An 18,772-nucleotide genomic window follows, 5' to 3' on the forward strand; every position below is an offset into this window, starting at 1 on the left:
ATTTAGTTTGTTTAACCTGGCAGGCTTTTTTTAGTAATTTTTTTACGGGACAGGGTTGCCGATTTCACGCTCTACCATCCCACTTTACCGGGGCTTGGGATCGGCAGTATCCCTAGAAGAGATAAACTAAACACTTCAAGTATGTATCCACGATCATAGAAAACTTGTGATTTTACAGCCGAAACTATTTCCTTAGTTCTTTTATCAACTCACATCTTTATCAAACTGAAACCAGTGTTTATAAATGACTATTAGCTCACCTTGTGAATTCATTATTTTGTTTACATGAAATCTCTCTAATAGTCTTTTCGCAAATAATCCTCAAGTGCATCACATTAGATAATAAAGATTTGATTTATCTAAACGAACTATTATTATAATCATGATTAATAATGAAAACGTGATTTCATTAAGAATATGGATTTCCTATTCTCTCTAGACAATTTATAACCAACATTTATTTCTCTTTTCTTTTTGATTATAAATGTATCATTATAAACTTAATTTATAAATAAACAAAAGCAATGAGATCTCATCTTATTAAATCGATTGAAGAAAGAATGAATTTTTTAGTTTAATCTTTCTATATAATAAAGTTTGTTTTTTTCCTCTTCAGATGACCTTACATTGAACTCTAGTTTGTCAACTACACTATCTACATAGAACTTTGTTGTTTAAAAGAAAGATTTCATTGTAAGTAAATAACGATTGGAATAATCATGTTTGTCAATATCGATAAAAAGAGGACAATTCCACTGAAAAAAGGTGAATTTTTGAAATGTAGGCAAAATTGTTATAATCTCTTAGTTTAAACGTGACTAAAAGAACTGATTAACTATAGTAAAATAAAAGCTAAAATCAATATTACACGGAAGATACTTTACAACTTATCTGTAATCCTTAGAGTCATTATATATTTTAAAGGAAACTATAAAAAGTTACACAGAGAAGGATTTTTTTTTTAAAACTAAACGCAGTTTCATCATGTCTTTTTTTCATTTTTCTAATCGAATCTTCAAAAAAATACGGATTTTTAATGATCTTAGATTTTAAGTTTTTCTAGAGGCTGAGTTGAAAAAAACGCAGCGAATGCACGAATGAACAGACCTCAGATAGGAAATTTATACGAAGCGTCAACAGATATGGTGTTTTTTTATTTGTATCTTCTCATTATTATTTGGGATTGCAAATTGATCAGCCATTTGATGGCATATGTGCATATTGTGCGGATTGCCTCAATAAATTCACAAGCTTTTTAAGCAAAGATGGATAGAGGGTAACAGTGGAATTCAGAACACGCGTTTCATTCTATTTGGGACTAGTCAACTGGATGTAACTGCATAACAGACTTGATGTTCATTCCATTATTCGAATCCAGTACCGTTCACTTCAAACGCCATCGCATTATCCACTTATCTACTGAGTCCTGATAGCCACTTGCTTGTGAAATGGTGTGAAGTTTAAATTGACTTGGTGTTATTTTACTTGTATCTTCCTATTGTTATTTAGGACTCAGTAGCTAAGTGGATAACGCGATGGCGTTTGAAGTGAACGGTACCAGGTTCGAATAATGGAGTGAAAATCAACTCCGGAATTCAGGTACTTTCGGCTGACGAGTTCCATGTAGAACGAAACGCGCGTCCTGGATTCCACTGCCGGCCATTATCCATCTTTTCCAACAGATACGGTTTTGTCAAACATTACCTAAATTTAATCTAAGACATGATTAAAGAATTCAGTTGTCCTTAATAAATAAATTTAAAAGTATACAAAATAATAGACTGAAATTAGAAATTACATTATCTATTCAAAGAATCTCATTACGGCTTTGATCAAAGCACCAATATGATTTCCTAACATACTTGTTTCCTTGAATATATAATTAGTTATTTCATTCAAGCATAATTAAATATTGTGTGATTTTACCGAGATTTAAAATGGATAACTTAGTTTCCAATGTCTCTTTATTTATACATCTTAAACTAAACTTAATACATAAGGTTCAGTTATTAACTTTGAACATAGAACAAAACTTTTTAATATTTAATAAGAGCACAGTAAGACAATAACAAATGGTAGTAATAAGCATACCAGAAGTAAACAACCAAACAATAATCTCGAATGTTTCATGATGACAAAATAAATACGCCAAGAATAAGACTCATTATTTTTGGACTATTAGTTAGCAGGTGTATTTCAGTTCATGTTTATATCATAAAATACTGGTGGTTGGTAAATGATTTTGCAAAGCAATTTTGTAATTCATTTTGTATTGTTTGTTTGTATCTTTCCATTGATGTTTAGGGCTGCAATTGATCGAGTCCTAGAGTGAAAATTAACTCTGAGATGCATGTATATCCAACTGACGAGTCCCAAATAGGACGAAAAGGGCGTCCTAGACTCCACTGCTAGCCACCATCTATCTTTGCTTATAAAATTTTTTGATGATATTATATATTATAATGACTAAAATTAGGGAATAATGAGTATATGTAATCAATCCATACATTTTTATGATTAATAGTCATATGAAATATAACTACTGGTATTTTTTTTAAATGTCACAAAGTAGAAATGCATGAAATCCAGTATAACTTTGCACGTCAGCTACGTAGTAATCAATAGTTAAAGATATAACTCAACCCCACATAAAATCAGATTATGTAACTGTAACAATAATTGTAAAACTTTATTCCCCCACTAAATATGAATGAATAAACTTGTTATAAATCCAAGTACCGTTAATAATTTTTTTCGCCCCTCCTTGTTTTGTATCACTCCTGATTGATTTCGGTTTTAACTCTCATTGATTTATAAATGATAGTTGTGTCTGATTAAATGAAGCTAATTACACAATAAATGGAGTAACACGCTAAATTTTTAACAGTTAATCGCACTTTAAATATAGTTTTCTTAGTACTGTTACTATGTAAAATATTCTAATTTGATGTTTATCGTTGAAAATTTATTATTTTAATATTATAACAGTTTTTCTATGCATTAAAATAATTTATAGGTGCTTCACACAGCCCACAATATGACATTTTTCATGCTGGTGGCTATGCATCACCCGCTGTTGATGCATTATGCACTACAAGTGATGTATCCAAATTGGAAAGTGAATTTCGTAATCAAGCAGGTGAGAATATATTAACTGTTATACGTACAAGAGGAATTGATTCTATGGCTCCACCTGAACAAAGGTATGAGATTCCAATTATTTAGTCTTTTTAGTTTTTAAAAATAAAAAAATTCATTATTGTTGTGAATTTCTAATGTTCCTGGATTTTTAAGGAAAACGAAACCATCTTCAATGTACATGAAGAAGATTTAAATGATACTACTTTTTTACGTAAACTAATTCAGACTGAGTATTTCATTTTTAATTTCACCTTTGATTGTTGATCATTTCAGTATAAGATATTTAGGTGTTCCAACTGTGATATTTTAGTAAACTTTTTAGCACATGATTTCCAAAAGTTAAATGGATATAGTGTTATCGAAATATGGCAGTAACTGAAATCTTGATATACTTCCCCACATCACTCACTTCTCGTGAAAATGGAAGAAGGTGATGCGCTAAAGGATACTTAGTTGTTGTGATAAGCAGTTTCTAAGTGCACTTTCTTTTCGACCTTAAATTTATGAATTTTAAAACAAAACAATAAAATTTATTACATTTTAATTAAAACATAGGAGTTTAATCCACATGAAGTTCTGTAATCTTTAGAACAAAATGAATTAATTTCATAAAGTTTGCAATGTAACTAATAGGCCAATTAACCTGCCGTTATAATTTACTAATTCTTGTGTTTCAGAAAGCACTTAATCAAGATTTGTTTTCTGAAATTCATTGTCACAGGATATCTACAATATTGAGGCTTGTTTGTCCTCCGAAGTACTAAATGTTTGTCATCTCACTAAATGACACGTATGCAATGAATAATTTCATGAAGCCAATTATCAGCGTATATATATTGTTAAATTTGTAGTTGAATGAAAGTGTGACGAGGGGTATTGAAAATACATATGAACCATCACCTTGTTGTTTTGCGAACTAAGCAACAATAGCTAGCAGGTAGTCAGGTTTCAGTCTTGTTTTATTCACTGAATGAAGGCTAGTCAGTCTTTTAAATACGACAAAAGTTTACTATTTTAAATTTTTTTATCATCGTGTACAACAATAACAGATAAATTGAACAGATTAATTACCTAACAATCGACTCCAGATATTATCTGATTCTTAGGCAAATAAAAGTTTCTGTTTTGCTTATAAAACGAAGATAAAACGCTCAATGTACGAGTAGGATTAAAACGTGGTTACAAGTTAGGTTTTATAGTTTAGTCAGTGTTGCTCAGTCCAGTCTTGTTATGAGTATTAGGAATTATAGGAAACAATTTGTCTAATTATGAATACATTCTTTGTCTTTCCACCTAGAAGCTGCTTTTTCGGGTAGTTTATTCGTTAGTCAGTAAATGTTACCGTAACTTATTACCTAACTTTTATATCTGAGTAGGTAGTCTATAAAATCTGTTTAAATGTTTAAAGTAGATGTGAAAAAATTAGAAATTACTTTTCTTCACATGTTTAAACTTTGTTTATATAATGAGAAAACACTTAACTATTTCAAATAATCTATCAAATTCCGAACAGATTTCGCTCTGCCCTGTTTGCAGTCAACAGTTCTCATCATCTGTTATCATTTTTATCACGTATAGTTCCAAGTCCCGATTGGTGTACAGGTTTATCAAGAGTTGATATATGTCTACAAAATTGTTCATGGCCCTTAAGAATGCAATTTCGTTTAGAACCATGGGATGCTGGCGTTATGACTGGTAATACATATATTCCCATTGAAAATTCTGAAAGATTAAGAGAACCAAAACCAATGTGTCCAATAACACCTGATTTACGACCAAATACTCCATTTACTGTTTTGACTGATTACGTATCTCTACCGAATTCGGATTCATTCAGTTTAACTAATCTACATACCAGTGGTTCAAATACATTTAGAAATCCTAATTTAGGTTTACCAATGTCAGATCAAATGAATCTATTAAATATTCCATCGACCAATGGACGTATGCGCAGACAATTTGCACGACTTGGTACTGTTGAACTGGAGTTATTACGCATAAATGAGGTAACAGCTATTACTGGTAATAAATACTATTTAATGAACAAAAAAATAGTTAACTTGTATTTGAAACGTAATTTTTCCAGCTGAATAAATAAAAGACAAATTTCTAAGTAAATGAATTCAGCATCTGTATTGAAAGTGACTATAACTAAAATGTGTTGCAAGATGTTAATAATAATGTCATTTATATATTGAGACAATCAACCGGAAGGTAATTTATCAAATGTTATTTTATCAAACAAACGGTATATAAAATCTAATAAACAATGAGCTGTAACAATTATAAAAGAGACTAACTAAACGAGTTATATTGATTAATGATAGAAATGAATTTTAATTAAGTTGGAATATTATCAGTTGATTAACATATCAGATTTATTCAGTGATTAGTAAAGTATTTATGAAGAACTGACGTCTTCTTATCTTATATATTACATGTCAAAACATTGAATATAAACTGAAGTTACATTATATATGAAACTAACGATAAACAAAAATGGATGGATTACTGACAAATCAGTTAGTTCAAAATTTAGACAGGAAACTTGATTTCCGAAAAAAATACCAGTGCTTTAAGAAACTTAACATTAGTTACTATTGGAAAGTCAGTCTTTTATATTCTAGTTTCGGTAATAAAAATGGATGTGAACATAGATGAATAACTTGTGACAGCAAGATATTTAGAAAAATCTCAATACAACTGAATATTCCAAAATAACAGTTAAAGTATAATTTATACGAATATTCGTCAAGATTAGAACGAATAGTTTGACAGAAATTGGGCGCCGAGTATAGAGAAGTCATTATATGTGAAAATTATATTTGAAATAATTTCAGCGATTGAAATTCGAAATAATTTCAACGTTTCGTTCAGCAAACTTATCTGAACTTCTTCAGGGTAAATAGTTAAAGTATGTTTAGTTTTTTATTAGATGGGGAGTAATTTTGTATCCGAAAATCTTATCAGTTAAAAGTTCCTTATCGATTTCCCATGCAGCTTATCAAGTTGATTATTCCAATCTTTTAAGTTAACATAACCAAAGCAATACTACAAGGAAGAGTTCATTATACCAAAACATTGAATTTTGAAAACTTGACATTTTTTTACTACAGTTTCTTTCGAAACATCTCATGAAATGTTCTGTTCAATAGATGATTATACAATAGAGAGATTATTTCAAGTATTTTAAAACTTCAGATTAAACTGTTTATCTTCTTTTTTTTAAAGAAAAACTTAGAACAATCCTGAGACTTAGAATAAATGTCATTCAACCACAAATTTATTTCAGAAATAATCTTCTCAACAACAAAAAGATTTTCTCAGTTTAAACAAAAATAACTGAGTTTGGCGTTTGGTAAAATTAAAATTGATCATAATAAACATTTTCAATAACATTTAGTTACTATATTTATTAACTCTAAAGTGGTTGAAAGAACCAACTAGAGTAATCAATGAAATGATTCAAATATCATCGTAAGAAATTCAGATTAACTAACTCTTTGACTGTAACCTACGTTAACAAACGTGCACAAATTCTAAATTCACTTGGTGCTATTTTACTTGTATATTCCTATTGTTATTTAGGATTGCGAATTGATCAGCCTCTTGTTGGCATATGTGCATACTGTGCAGATTGCCTCAATATAGCCTTAAGTCACAAGCATTTTCAGCAAAGATGGATGGTGGCTAGCAGTGGAATCCAGGACGTGTGTTTCATCTTATTTGGGACTCGTCATGAGACTGATCAATTGCGTTCCTAAATAACAATAAGAAGATACAAGTAAAATAACACCAAGTCAATTTAAACTTCACACCATTTCACAAGCAAGTGGCTATCAGGACTCAGTAGATAAGTGGATAATGCGATGGCGTTTGAAGTGAACGGTACTGGATTCGAATAATGGAATGAACATCAAGTCTGTTATGCAGTTACATCCAGTTGACTAGTCCCAAATAGAATGAAACGCGTGTTCTGAATTCCACTGTTACCCTCTATCCATCTTTGCTTGAAAATGCGCAAATTCTGTTACTGAATAAATTTGAAAAATTATAAAACAATTGATTAGGCAGCGAATCATCTTAATAATTAAATCCATTCAATCATTATCATCAATTCGACATACTCAAAATGATAGAATGTTTGTAAGTATTATTGTATCAGTTAGAATTGACTGCTTAACAAGATTCCACTGCTAGCCAACATCATTTTTGCTTATTAACAACATAGTTGTATTAGTGTGAGGATACTACAAAAAACTAATATCCTCAAGTTTATTTCCCTTAGATATTCATTTTATAACATATTTTCAGCATGAATCTTGTGCTACCGAAGTTCTTCAAGAAGATCAAGCTATGTCAAAAGCATCAAATTTTCCCCGTCGTGATTCTTATGGAGGGTCTTTTGATATAAAAAGTGGTACAACAGAGAGTGACACGAAAAGAACACCAACTGACTTATTGGGGGCTCGATGTCATTTAAGTGAATGGTCACCATGGAGTCCATGCACTCAAGTCGATTTAGATACTTGTTCCACTAATGAGGCTAAATCATTCTGGACCAATACACCACCTCGTATGTGGCGAACGAGACATAGTATAACCCAATCGAATAATGAAGACTGTTTAGCTGCTAAATTAAAGGTAAATATTCGTGAAATAGGTCATATGCATAAATATGAGTATGATATTATTGGTTTTAGCTGAAGAAGGTAGCTTATATGTTATTTAAAATTAAAAAAACCATGAGTGTGACATTCTACTAAAATCTTGATGATATATTTTCATTATCTAAATCAGGAATTAATGTTGACGTTTTTCTGAATCTTTTATTTATTAACGGGAAAGGAATGATTAAATTAGAGTATTACTTGATTGGGTCATTTCAGTCCATGAATGATGAGTTTGGAAATCTATGATGTCCTGTTGTTTTCGTGATATATTTATCTACTATGTTGTAAACAGAATATATATTTGTACATGTGTCTTACAAATGTGTATAGTATATTATCCTCCTACAATAATTGTTCAGAAAAACTCCAAAATTTTACGTTACAAATAAAGCTTTTTGATTAATGACCTCATAAATTTCTATGGACAATCTAATTAAACATCGCATACATTTTTTATTCATAGATCAATTTTATTGATAAGGTCATACACATCTGTTAAAGTATTCATAGAAGATCTTTTGGTCCATAGTGGCATCTGTAAAACATAACCCTTACAAGCAACGAAAATAACAAAGGAATAGTAATTGATCATTTGACACAATTAACCTACTTACCCTTGATTGTGCCATTGCATTAGATCCATGTTCACGTTACTGTGACTTTTTTTAACCTATGATATTATAAAACAGGAAACATGACAGAAAATGGAACTGCACCAAAATGAAATAACTTGTTGACTACTTTTGTATTTCTAAGGTAAATTAAGTGAAGAAGTGTTGTGACATTTTCGAAGCCATGTCAAACCATCTTCTAAAATTAATTTCACTATATACTAATTATGATAATTGGCTTTTACTCAAGGTCCATTACAATTTCCTAAGTAACAACAATATCACAACGCTTTGCCCTTCTTCAAAACAGTCTGATCTTGAGAGTTTTGTGTTTGTATATTTCAGTAGAATATCTATGGTAATGGACCAATCAGTAACGTCAGTAGCTATCCATTTTCAAGTTATCTTTTTATTCAGTAGCAAAAGTTACATCATATTTTAGTTCCAACTTTAATATCTACTTAAAAAAGTAAATCTCAACGCATAAACAATAATCTTCACTCTTTACATATACAAGCGGTTCAGAAAAATTTGACTGTGTCTTAGAATATGAAATAAACTTTAACTTCTCAACAAATAAATGTAAAACTGATAGTTTAAATGAAACAAATTCATCGATTTATCCATGTTAAAAACTTGAAATTTCGATGCAGTCAACTGAATTGGACAACAATCTGTTATGTTCTCATTTTATGAATAGATTTATTGCATACATTTATTTTATGACTGTTTTTACAAAGACTCAAGATAGTTCCACTTGTTAAGCTGTGTATAAATATACTCAGCAAGATTTATGACATAATTATTTGGTTTACTACTTTGTCAAAAAATCGCAGAAACCTGTCAAAATGACTTTTTGTTTTTATGAATTTACAAGGAAACGACACTTCAGTAATTTTTTTTAAATGTCGGAAAGTCAACTTTTTCCTGACTTCTCACATAGGTGACTATTTCCTAAAAAAAACCCGTTTTTTTATATGATTTCCAGGAAGAAAAAGCTTGTGAAACGCCTACAGCTAAACAAACCTGTGGACCAATTCCAATTAGTACACCTAATACAAGAATGAATTTTATGGATACCTGTAACAAATTACCTTGGGGTCCATGGTCTACATGTATTAACGCAACATGTACGCGTCCAGGAATGATTTATCGTTGGAGGCGGTTTCCTGATCAAGCATCTAAAGTAGCATGTGAAAGGCATCCACTAGCAAGCCAAGTTGATACTTGTTGGCCACCATCTAATTTCCAATGTTCTTTGACGGAATTACAAACAGCATGTCTTGAAGAACCACCAACTCCACAAAGATTATGTGTTAGACCATTGAACACGACTAAACGGTTGGTTTGCTATAATACTCAATATTTTTACATTTTTCCTTTCACTTCTTCACAACTAAATTTAGTTAAATTCCATTTTTCTAACTAGGTAAAATATACAAACTATTCTTTTGAATATTGTATTTTGTCAATTTGTCAATTCTTCAGAAATTTATGCTCAAAAACTATTCTTATTTTGACAGGAATATGATATTTGACATTCACATTTTTAAGGTTCAATATTACCATTCTCATCACGTTCACTATAACAAACAATCAGTTCGTAATCTGTTCACGTTGTTAACTTGTATTTTTTTCAAATGTTTTATATAATGAAGTACATCATAGGTTGGTTGACATTAAACATAACGTTTTTTTTGGGACGTCATATCTTACCTTAGATAATAGTTTGTTGTATAAATACAAACAAACTTTAAATAATAATGACCATGGACAATTCAAATTTAAATAGAATGTTCCCTCAAATTCAATTTGGTTTATTCTATTTATTAGTTATATAAACAGAGTAGATTCATTATCATAGTATAATCAAACAATTTAGTTACAAAACTAAAAAATAGACAGAAAAATAGAAGAAATGAAATAAAACAACAGTCATAGTTAGTATTATTCTAACCTACTTTAAAACAATGAACTCTACATTTGATCAATTAAATAAACAAAATTTAAGTATACACACTTTCAAATAGTTTGCCTGATTGATTCTGACATTATAAAACTCAAAGCTAATCACAATTGGTTTTAATTACAATTTTGAAAGTTTTCTAGTAATCCAAATAAACAAAAAATTGGGATTTAAAATGTAACTGTCAAAAGGGACTAATCTATTGAAAGTGATTGCAAAATATATATGACAAAATTAATGTTTTTTCTATTTTATTAAATTGTAAAATTTTATAATTATAAACCATAAAACCCTAATGCTTAACTTAATCATGTATAGTACTTTTATAATGTATGAACTACATTTTGATCATTTAATAAATATCTACTATTTTCCATAATACTGAATGTTTATGAACTATAAGCAGTTTACAGAAATAAATAAATACATTTGTGGTGTATACTACTTATACTGACAGAAATGAGTAGTATGTAGCCACAATCGGAAATAGAATACTTTACAGCAGAAGATTGGAATAAAAAGAAAATAAAGTAAATCATGTAGTAATCAAGATAACAATAAAATTAGAGGAATAATAGTGTAACTCAAAAAAGATGTGCAAATGATATATTTAATGTATTTTACAAAAGCACTGTGTAATTTTGGTTTTCCACACTAAATCTCATTTATTACATATTCACTTTCTGCTTACACCAGTTGAAATAATAAGGAGAAGATGTAATGGCTGAATGCATTTAATCAACTTGGAAATTATATCAAACGCTTTTAATCAAAAGAACTGTCATCTTTGTTTATGTTCTTCACATTTCTTTTCTGACAATGGTAGTTAGTATTTATTACTTTTTCGTTATCTAAGTAAAATAATGACAAGTGTATAATTCCTTCCAAAATTCTCACTCACAACATTCAGTCAAAAACACTGAAAATTCCGTTTCTCTGAATATATGGATTTTGTCTTGACTTAAGACAACTTTAAGGTGTATATCATTGAGATCTCTATAGATCAAAACTAATAAAACGTAAAACCAATCAGGTATACGATACTTTCAAGTCGCTAGATCATATTGTATCGACTGATATTTTGTAAGCCATGATCAAGCTACAATATGAAACAACTTTTGATAAATATTCCCGAATTGAAATCTCTCACCATTCTGAAGTTTATTAATCTTTCAGCTCATGGTTTTCTCATAACGATATATAATGATGAGTCAACTATTATTAAAAATTTTACCAACTCCTCAGTAAATCATATTGGACTAATAATGAAGTATGAATAACACTGTAAGAGTACATTAGTCCCCTCAACTATATGTTGAATGAATAGGAAGTTTAATTGTTCGAAATTAGAAATAAACAGCTGTTTGTTATGTTGAATTTTTTTCAAGTAAAATTAGCATACAGTGTAAATAATTTTCTTTAGAACGTTTAGTAACATTAAAGCGTATATATATATAAACCCAAAAGATGGACTGTAAGTCCTAAATACATGCCAAAAACACCGTGATGGTAAATTCAAGTTTATCCGTTTATTTCTCGAAAACGCCACTACACAACAATAGGATTTCGTGTGTGAAATAATATGAAATATCGATTGATAATAAATCCGAATTTCTCCCTACTGCTGGTTACGTGATCTCATAATTTATGGAATTTTCGAAGATGCATTATGATTATAAGTAAAAGATGGCAAAAAAAAGATATTTGGGAAAAACACGATAATCGTCCTAACAAAGCCTTAATATCATTGTGGTGGGGTAGCTTAGAACTTTCTAATAGTTAACTACTTTTATCTAAATGCCAATTGGTTAACCAATTCACAGTAGCACGAAAACTCAATTTTCAAGGACAATAACGAACAAAAATATCATGATATTTAGTACATATTTACACATATTAATAATTATCAATAAGATCCACTTACGATAAGTTTATTTGAAACTTAAAATGGAGCTATTACGATACATAACATAGTAACTTGTGACTTATAATAATTATGAGAGTCATTTAACCTTTGAACTCTGTGATTAGGATGAATATAATCTGGCTATTTTTGAGGGACATTTATGTACCGGATGTGATATGAATAAATAGTACAATCAGTACTATGGTGATTGTTGCTGAAATTTCTAGTAACTGAATTATTTTGCAATCTTGTTATACATATTTCTTACTAATAAACTTTCCATTTTAATAAATATAATAGAGTATATCCTCGATGATACAACAACCTGAATACGGAAGTGAGGTTGGATACTGATTCAAAAATGGGCTTTATTCAACTAAAGATCAGCATAAATTTAACAAATAACCTCAGTTTCATAGTAAATACGCAGTTTTCATTCTGCTTTCTAATCGATGAATTATGAAAGCTGATAACTCGTTTTTAGGAGCTTTTGCCCCCATTCAAATACTATTGAAAATAGATAGATGCATTCGTCAAGCTTTTCTAAATTTTATAGTCATTAATTCTCAAGATAATTGTGTGCAGAAAATGGAAGCTTCGGGTAATAACTCAGCTAATAGTACACTTGTCTTGTTCAATAAATCAAACTTCCTCTTCGGAGGATAACTTTTATCGCTCGTCTAGAATCAAGTTTTTAAAAAAAACGAATAAACATTTGTCAGTGTAAATGCTCACTGAATATCTATTTGAATATTTTATTACTGAGATTCTAAATCATTCTTACATTCAATTACTCTAGATACTACTACTCTTCAGCGACGAAGCAATGCAAAGAATTTGAATATGTTCCTGAATGTCATCTTCGTGCACTTGTTGCAAATCATCCAATTAGTTTAACCAGAAATGTATTTAAAGATCGAAACACTTGTGAACAACTGTGTACAAATAAACAAATTCAAGCTGATGCTGTTTGGAATCCGATTGTTAAAAGAGAAACAGAGAAATTACAGCACAAATGTGAACAGTCATTAATGAAAGGATCATTGTGTCAGTCGAATAAAATATCTTATAGCTGGTATTATGATAAACAATTTAATAGATGTATATCTTTTGAATATCTCGGTTGCTATGGAAATGAGAACAATTTTAGAACAGAAAAGGAATGTATCACGTAAGTAAATTGTAATTATATTTGTAGAATCCTCATTATTCGAAATGAGTTTAAAAAAAATAAAAAAGGTGAATTGAAATCGACTGAAAGATTTCAAGCATTTCAATTCCTAAAATCTTATCTCAATTATGTTATCGTATAAAGAGAAAAAATAGGGAGATTATTTTGATTTTTTGTTGAATGATAATGCCGGCGTTTCATTTTTAACCACCTAAAATCAATTAGACAATGTATATTATGTTCTATTCCAAAAACTGTTAACAAATTCAAAGGTACTAGAATATACTTTAAAAAATTCAAGCGTACCTTACAAAGCGGACATAAATTATCACTGCATAAACAACTTTTAATGTCCGTGATTCTATTAATAATCAGATTGAAATGATCACAAATTGGTTTTACAAGAATCTTAGTGAACAAGAACACCAGTGGGAACAATCGAATATATTTGACACAAAATTACAGGACTTGTTAATAAAATCTAACAATCATAAAGTAAATGCTTGATTTGCAAAATGTCCATCAATTGTCTCAAAATGTGCCAGACTTCATTGTTCTTGCATTTTCATACAAATTGCATCCTGTTTCCATCCTTTACTGTTCGATCCTCTTGTCTCTCTGCTGCCAGACATTCTGTTTCTGACTAACATCATCTACTACTTATGTCAATATAAGTAGCACACACCACAGAATCACTTATGACTTGACAATTTCATATATGTTTTACTATTCAAAATTGTATCAATTTAATGAAGTTTAATTATTCGATTGGTAAAACTAAAATAAACTGATGACTTAGAGTGAACAAATCAGCTTAAACATACTCTAAACGCTAAATTGCAACCTTAACAATCCTAAACCCAGCGTTACTCAGTAAAATATTACAAATAAACTATTGTTATTATTATGATTGACTTTTTAAAGGAATTAAAATAAAATAATCTTTTTAGTCGTTCCTTTTATTTCATTCTGATTCCCTTACTTTACTCATAATTCTCTGTTCAACGTATTCATATTTCAAATCGTTGTAAACTTTATCAATTTAGAATGAAACATAATGGAATTCATAAAAGAATTAAGTAGAATGAATAAAATGTTTATTTTTTGAAAATTATTTCCTCTACCTAAGAGATTACTCGTATTGATTTTTTTGAATGTATAGCCCTCAGTTAAGTGACAAGCGTTGTCTTATATATATATGCTAGTTAATGCATATCACTTAATTCCTTCAAGGATTTACTTGAATAAAACATTTTAAATAATCAACCAGAATGCCCTTATTTGTTCCATTAATAGGATATAATTTATATGATGATATTCATTTCAATACAAAAGTAAAATTGTAAATCAATCAAATACATAATAGGAAATAACAAAGGAAATTAGAAAGAAAGATAACACAAAACAAATATAAAAAACATCAAATAACATAAATGAATCACTTGAGTTGATTTCTATCTTATCATAAGTAAATTTTCAGTAATTATCATTTGGTTAATTCATGAAGGTAATAAAGGTAAAATTCACTAATTCACTTAGACAACAAATATGTTGATAAGCATTAACTTTTGATATAAACAAAAAATATTTAGTTTTTGAACAAAAAGTCTAATGATAAAAGAGAATGAATCAACTGTTCCTAGTCTAGAATAAACAAGGTATAATAATAATAAACATGCATTTTGGTTTTATTGTATGGGATTCAATAATATTAAATCAGAAGGGGTTTTGTGGAAATTGTAGTAATTTCATTAGTTTAGATCATAAGTCAATTGAAGCTAGACCATCATGGAAAACCTCGGAACACAATAGAATGAAACGGCCGTCCACTGCTTCCAGGTTTTTCATGGTGGTCTAGCTTCAGTTGACTCCTGATCTTAACTAATGAAATATTAAATTAATTTACTTTAAATACAAAGTATGTCAATTAACCAGAACAATAACTCTATTATATACAAGCCATATGATAAAATGATAATTTTATTATTAGTATCGAGTGTTATTCGCGTATTTTTGAAGTAGTAACCAAAATGGTATAGATTTTTCTGTGGCATTTAAATATATATATATTTAATTACAGAAAAGTGTAGCAGTTTTTTGGCATGTTTAGATTGATACAAGGAAACAAAACATGTACACATTAACTGAAATGACGTTATTCATATACTGTTGCCATAGTATATAGTCACAAAGATTTTAACAACATAAAATAGCTGTCGAACACCAGTAAATTTTTAGATAGGAAGACTGAGACGCCATGTTTAAGGATGAATAATGTAGTGAAGGATGATTTCAACATCGTTACAGGGTACTTATAAACATTTACAATTAAAGAAAACAAAATAAATACAGAGTTCACGGAATAACAACAAGAATTACTGGGATAAGTCTGTTGTCACTAATGAACAGACCGACGAAAAATTCAAGTATTTAACTTCTGATAAATAAAACTCTGGGCAACTTATAATAAACTGAAATATACAACTCCTATAACCTGGTATCAACAGTCCTTTTGACTACCTCCAACCACCTTCTTTTCTCAACATAACGCACGCAATGTCGTATCAACTAGAATAGTGGCCACATTGCAACTTGGTTGATAGGATTCGATGTACACTAAGGAGAACTTAACACACCTGAAAATGATCACCACCCAGTGATCAATCAATTGTCAACAGTATGATAATTTTAATATGAGACTGACGATTGTTTTTTTCGTCGTCAACTAGGCTTATTAAATGATATGATTAGACTTGATAAAGCATGTTTTCATAGTGATGAACATGATAACAAATAATTATCTAACCTGATAATTATTTCAAGCTGATAGTCACTACTGTTTGAAAGATTTACTAATATAAATTCATGTAAGGAAATTGTATACTTCTAAATTTGATTTCAGATATCATTATGGATCACTAATACTTTTCAAACTGATTTTTTTATGCATTTTCAGTCAATGTGTCTACCGCGATAACACTACAAATGATTTAGATCAATTAAATTTGACAAACAATAATAATAAAACATCACTTTTAAATAATACTTATGATAAGTGGATTCAAATGCCTCAAGAATGTCGGTATACGCAATGGACAGATTGGTCGAGTTGCAGTACTACCTGTGGACAAGGAATTCAGACCCGTGTACGTGAACGAATTTCATCGAAATCAGACAACTGTCAGAAAATTTTACCGGAACTTAAACAACAAATGAATTGCTTACTTAAGGCTTGTTAACTAATAATCACAAACTGGTCATTTCTAAGTTTTTCCATTTTCCTTATACATATGTTAAAATATTTTTCAGTTATTCATTACTACTGACCGAGATATACTACTCAAGTAAAAACAAATTATAAATGAATACTTTTCAATAATGATATTTGCATGGAGTTCATAGTTTCGTTTTAGTACATATACTGTGTTTTTTTTTCTTTTCCAAATAACCTGTCACTTGTTGACGGTTGTTTGCTATTTTAAAGTATAGAAGATTATCGATGTTAAATGTTTGCATTCCGTTGTTAATTATCTAGCATTTTACTCCAACTTTTTTCTTTTTTTCTCATCATTAAACTATTCGTTTTGTTCTTGTTATTATTGCTTGTATGGCTGCAATAATTAGTATTGTTATCATTGTAAACTATGAAGTGAATGAACCTTTTAAAAAAGAAAAGCAACTTTCAGCGAATATTTAATAGATATTTTTCTTGTATGATTCAGTTATTGCTTTACACCGACTGAAGGTTTTATTATGCCGAGTATTTTATGAAAATTATTAGTTGACTTCTCAAACAAAGTTAGATGGTGAGTTGAGATACGGGTAAATCAGGTTGATGAATCCTAAGTGGGACGAAACGAGGTTATCTCATTCCAATGACAGCAACCATCCAACCCTGATTATGATGTTAATAACTTAACGGCAATAACGAGGCAATCCATACACACCATTCGTATAGACCAAAAGATACTGATCAATTGTGGTCCTAAGCATCAATGTGAAGATTCAAATAATCAATGTTAGGACAGCTGAGTACAAAGCAAGTTAATATTTGTAAACTTAAGCCATTAGAAAAATTTGATCTACTTGAATTCAACAAAAAATGTGTTTCTCACCTTAAACCATATGTGATTAAAATTATCTCATATGAATGTTGCAGACGGTAATCATGATTGTAATTTAGTAAAGGTTAATCATTGTGTGTTCACTCCATAAGTGTCCCATAGATAAACATTATTATTTTAGTGAGAAGCCGTTACCAGTGGAGTTCAACCAGGTCTCTTGTGAGCTATCAGCTCACTGAAGACAACGGTTTACGGTGGCGCAATTTGTGGATTGGCTAAGCGTTCGCGCGCGAGACTGAAAGATCCTGGGTTCGAATCTCACGAGGTGGGATCGTGGTTACGCACTACTGAGGATTCCCATACTAGGGCGAAAAGGCCGTTCAGAGCTTCCATTTTTTCCATGGTGGTCTAGCTTCAATTGACTCGTGATTTCAGCTATTGAAATTTCTAAAATCTTCACAAAACCCCTCCTAATATTATTATATTGTTTTAATTTTAATATACGATTATCTGACTATAAATGCGCCAAAGTTATCTTATGATAAATATAACTGAGTATGACATTTTACAATTTCATCTAAATTATCTACCGTTATTTTTCATTAGTACACTAACTAATAAAAATGGAAATAATCTAAGATGAATTTCTCATATGTGATACTTTATTCATTACCACTTGTTAATGACTTACATTTTGATTTCAAAATGACCAGTGCTTGAAGTATTTATCTTTTGGAATTCTTAAAAATTCAACAAAGAGTAAGCTTAATATAAGCGTTGACTGAATAAATTCATCTCAGTTTTTAGATAGTGCGTTATTTAGCATTTCTGTATTGATTAAAAAACTTAATATTACCTAGATACAAATTTCAAGTATTAATCATCATTTACAAACTGATTATTTTCATGAACCAGTTTAAAGAAATATTTTAATGGTTTATAGTAAGTTTGAAATCATGTTATGTTTCCGCATTTATTAGAAAATAGTTTAGTTAAGAATTAAAACCGTAAAATTAGATGATGGCTGAAACATATCTGACGAGGGTTTTGTGGAGATTATGATAATTTAATAGCTGAATTCATGAGTCGACTGAAGCTAGACCACCATATAAAACCCGGAAACACTAGACGGCCGTTTCGTCCTAACATGGGACTCCTCAGCAGCGTACATCCTCTATAGGTCCTGGGTTTGAATCCCGCGAGGCGAGATCATGGAGTTGCACTGCTGTGGAGTTTTATG

The 18,772-nt window shown here is 29.9% G+C and overlaps 1 protein-coding gene across 1 annotated transcript; it reads left to right on the plus strand.

Annotated features, from left to right (window-relative positions):
- The first annotated feature begins 615 nt into the window (after positions 1-615).
- Positions 616-17,182, plus strand: SPON1 (Spondin-1). The gene is made up of 7 exons (XM_051215808.1): positions 616-693; positions 3,017-3,203; positions 4,655-5,147; positions 7,456-7,785; positions 9,414-9,766; positions 13,097-13,468; positions 16,425-17,182. Exons 2-7 carry the CDS (start codon positions 3,184-3,186, stop codon positions 16,705-16,707), a joined length of 1,851 nt encoding a protein of 616 aa, XP_051066342.1. The 5' UTR covers positions 616-693; positions 3,017-3,183; the 3' UTR covers positions 16,708-17,182.
- The last annotated feature ends 1,590 nt before the right edge of the window (positions 17,183-18,772 follow it).

This window comes from Schistosoma haematobium, chromosome 4, assembly GCF_000699445.3.
Source record: "Schistosoma haematobium chromosome 4, whole genome shotgun sequence".
NCBI classification, from domain to species: Eukaryota; Metazoa; Platyhelminthes; class Trematoda; order Strigeidida; family Schistosomatidae; genus Schistosoma; species Schistosoma haematobium.

Bases quoted from the DNA above. Each gene is read 5' to 3' on its own strand.
- SPON1 (XM_051215808.1), top strand. From the start codon at position 3,184: ATGGCTCCACCTGAACAAAG. The intron at 3,204-4,654 runs GTATGAGATTCC...AATTCCGAACAG, and splicing joins ATGGCTCCACCTGAACAAAG to ATTTCGCTCTGCCCTGTTTG. The intron at 7,786-9,413 runs GTAAATATTCGT...TATGATTTCCAG, and splicing joins GTTTAGCTGCTAAATTAAAG to GAAGAAAAAGCTTGTGAAAC.